Source organism: Muntiacus reevesi, chromosome 15 (assembly GCF_963930625.1).
Source record: "Muntiacus reevesi chromosome 15, mMunRee1.1, whole genome shotgun sequence".
In the NCBI taxonomy this organism is placed as follows: Eukaryota; Metazoa; Chordata; class Mammalia; order Artiodactyla; family Cervidae; genus Muntiacus; species Muntiacus reevesi.
This window is the reverse complement of record NC_089263.1, coordinates 38,736,696-38,738,828: the sequence shown is the minus strand read 5'-3', so window position 1 is coordinate 38,738,828 and position 2,133 is coordinate 38,736,696. Positions and strand designations below refer to the sequence as shown.

General features: G+C 48.4%; 1 protein-coding gene across 1 annotated transcript; it reads right to left on the bottom strand.

The window, feature by feature from the left end:
- Positions 1–450: 450 nt before the first annotated feature.
- On the bottom strand, positions 451–1,853 carry LOC136147397 (zinc finger and SCAN domain-containing protein 21-like). The gene is given in 3 exon segments (XM_065906790.1): positions 451–1,281; positions 1,283–1,705; positions 1,707–1,853. Coding segments are annotated over 3 exon segments (1,401 nt in total).
- Positions 1,854–2,133: the final 280 nt, after the last annotated feature.

The following is a 2,133-nucleotide window of genomic DNA, read 5'->3' as shown; positions in this document are numbered from 1 at the left end:
ATACCTTAGTTTTTTAATCAAAACCCTTTTATTTAACTATTTATTTATTTTTTTACAAGCACTTTTAAGTTTATTCTGAATCCGATTAAACTGTGTTCAACATGGTTCATTTCTTTACAAGTCATAATCTTGAGTATATCCTAAAACAGCTAAACAGTTTTAATGCTTGTTCTTTAATTATACTGGATACACAGCAGTGTAACTATACAAAAGGCAATGCCGGCATGGTGTATGGGACATGAAGTGTGGTGAGGGGACCCTGCCCCGGTGAGTTGGTGGGCAGGTGAGGAACCCACCCTGTCCCTGCCTGATTTCTCACTCCATCCCCTTGACATTGAGTCAAACAAACAAAATCTACTCCATAGTTAACTCTGCAATTATTGGGCTGTATCTAGCATTCACGTTCTAAAGTTAGAAAAACAAAAACCACCAAGAGACCCTACCTGACAGTTAAGACCCTTCTCCCTCTGCAGTGTGGACTTTCTGATGTTTGGAAAGACTGCACATACTACGGAAGGTTTTCCCACAATCACTACACCAGTAGGGCTTTTCCCCAGTATGGATTCTATGGTGCTTATTAAAATTGGAGTTGTGGTTGAAGGCTTTCCCACACTCCTTGCACTTATACGGCTTCTCTCCAGTATGGAGTCTCTGGTGAGAACTAAGACCCGCGTGCTGACTAAAGCTCTTCCCACACTCGTTACACTGATACGACTTCTCCCCGGTGTGTATTCGGTAGTGGCAAATGTGGCTGCCTTTGCCACTGAAGTCTTTGCTGCAATCTTTACACTGGTAAGGGGCCTCTTCAGTGTGTATTCGCTGGTGCTTAAAGAGGTCTGAGCTCTGACCGAAGGCTTTCCCACACTTACAGTCATAGGGCCGGTCCACCAGGTGTGTTCTGTAGTTAAGGGTCAGGTTGGAGCTGTGGCTGAAAGCCTTCCCACATTTGGTGCACACATATGGTTTCTCCCCAGTGTGTGTTCTCCGGTGTTTAGTGAGGTTGGAGCTATTACTGAAGCCCTTCCCACACTCAACAAATATGTAACGTCTCTCTTCTGGGGCAGGTTTAGTCGCTACTTCTCTACCTTTAGCAGAACCTTTGTCTTGGAGAGGGGTTTTTGTTTCTCTCTCCTTTTCTGGATTTACCCACTGCCTTTCTAACCTGGCCTCACATTTATCGCCAATAATCACGGGAAGTGTATCCCTTCTGAATTCTTCTGCATGAGATTCTTCAGAACTTCCCTCCTTGTCTGTTGATTCCTCATTCTGGGTCTTTGACTTAACGATCTCGCACCTTCCTCAGCGCTGGAGTGAATTTCTCCTCTTCACCAGTCTCTTGGATGTAGGGCGGCCCCCAAGACTCATATCTGTGACTGGTCTCCACAGACGTTAGCTGCGGGCTGCTCAGGGACTCCTCTGCCGTTCCTGAGGGTGACATCTTCTCCCACGACCATTTCTGCTCGCGGGGAGGTGGGGAAGCCTGTGGCGCCGGCTCATCCAGCTCCCGCTCCAGATCCTCCAGGAGAGTGACGGCCTCTTCCGCGCTCTCAGGGCAGTGCTCCTGTACCCAGGCCTGGAGCTCCTGGGGCAGGATGGTTAGGAACTGCTCGAGCACCAGCAGCTCCAGGATCTGCTCCTTGGTGTGGATCTTGGGCTGCAGCCACTCGCAACAGAGCACCAGGAGTTGGCTGAGCGCCTCCCGGGGGGCCAGGGGTGTCGTGGTACCCAAACTGCCTGAAGCGCTGGCTGAATATCTCCATGGGAAGGCGCTTCCCTTTCTCTTCCTCCTCCTCAATCTTCACAATCACAGGCCCCTGCTCCCGTGGAGGCCTAGGGCCCAGAACTGTGGCCATGCCCAGCACCTTCATCTGGGAGGTACTCCAGAAACAGCTGTCACTATAGACAGGATTCCGTGGAGCAGGAATATTGGTTCCTGTGGGTTTCTGGTTCTTGATGGCTACACGTTAAACCATGAGTCAGAGCCGCTTGGGCTGCTGGGACACCTCAACGCGCCTCAAAACCCTTTTAAAATAAAAAAAAAAGTATATTGCTAAAAGTTGAATTCATTAAAAGACTTAGTATTACATTATAACACAAAATGAGTGGTTTTTTACCTTCTAATAATGCTTTACC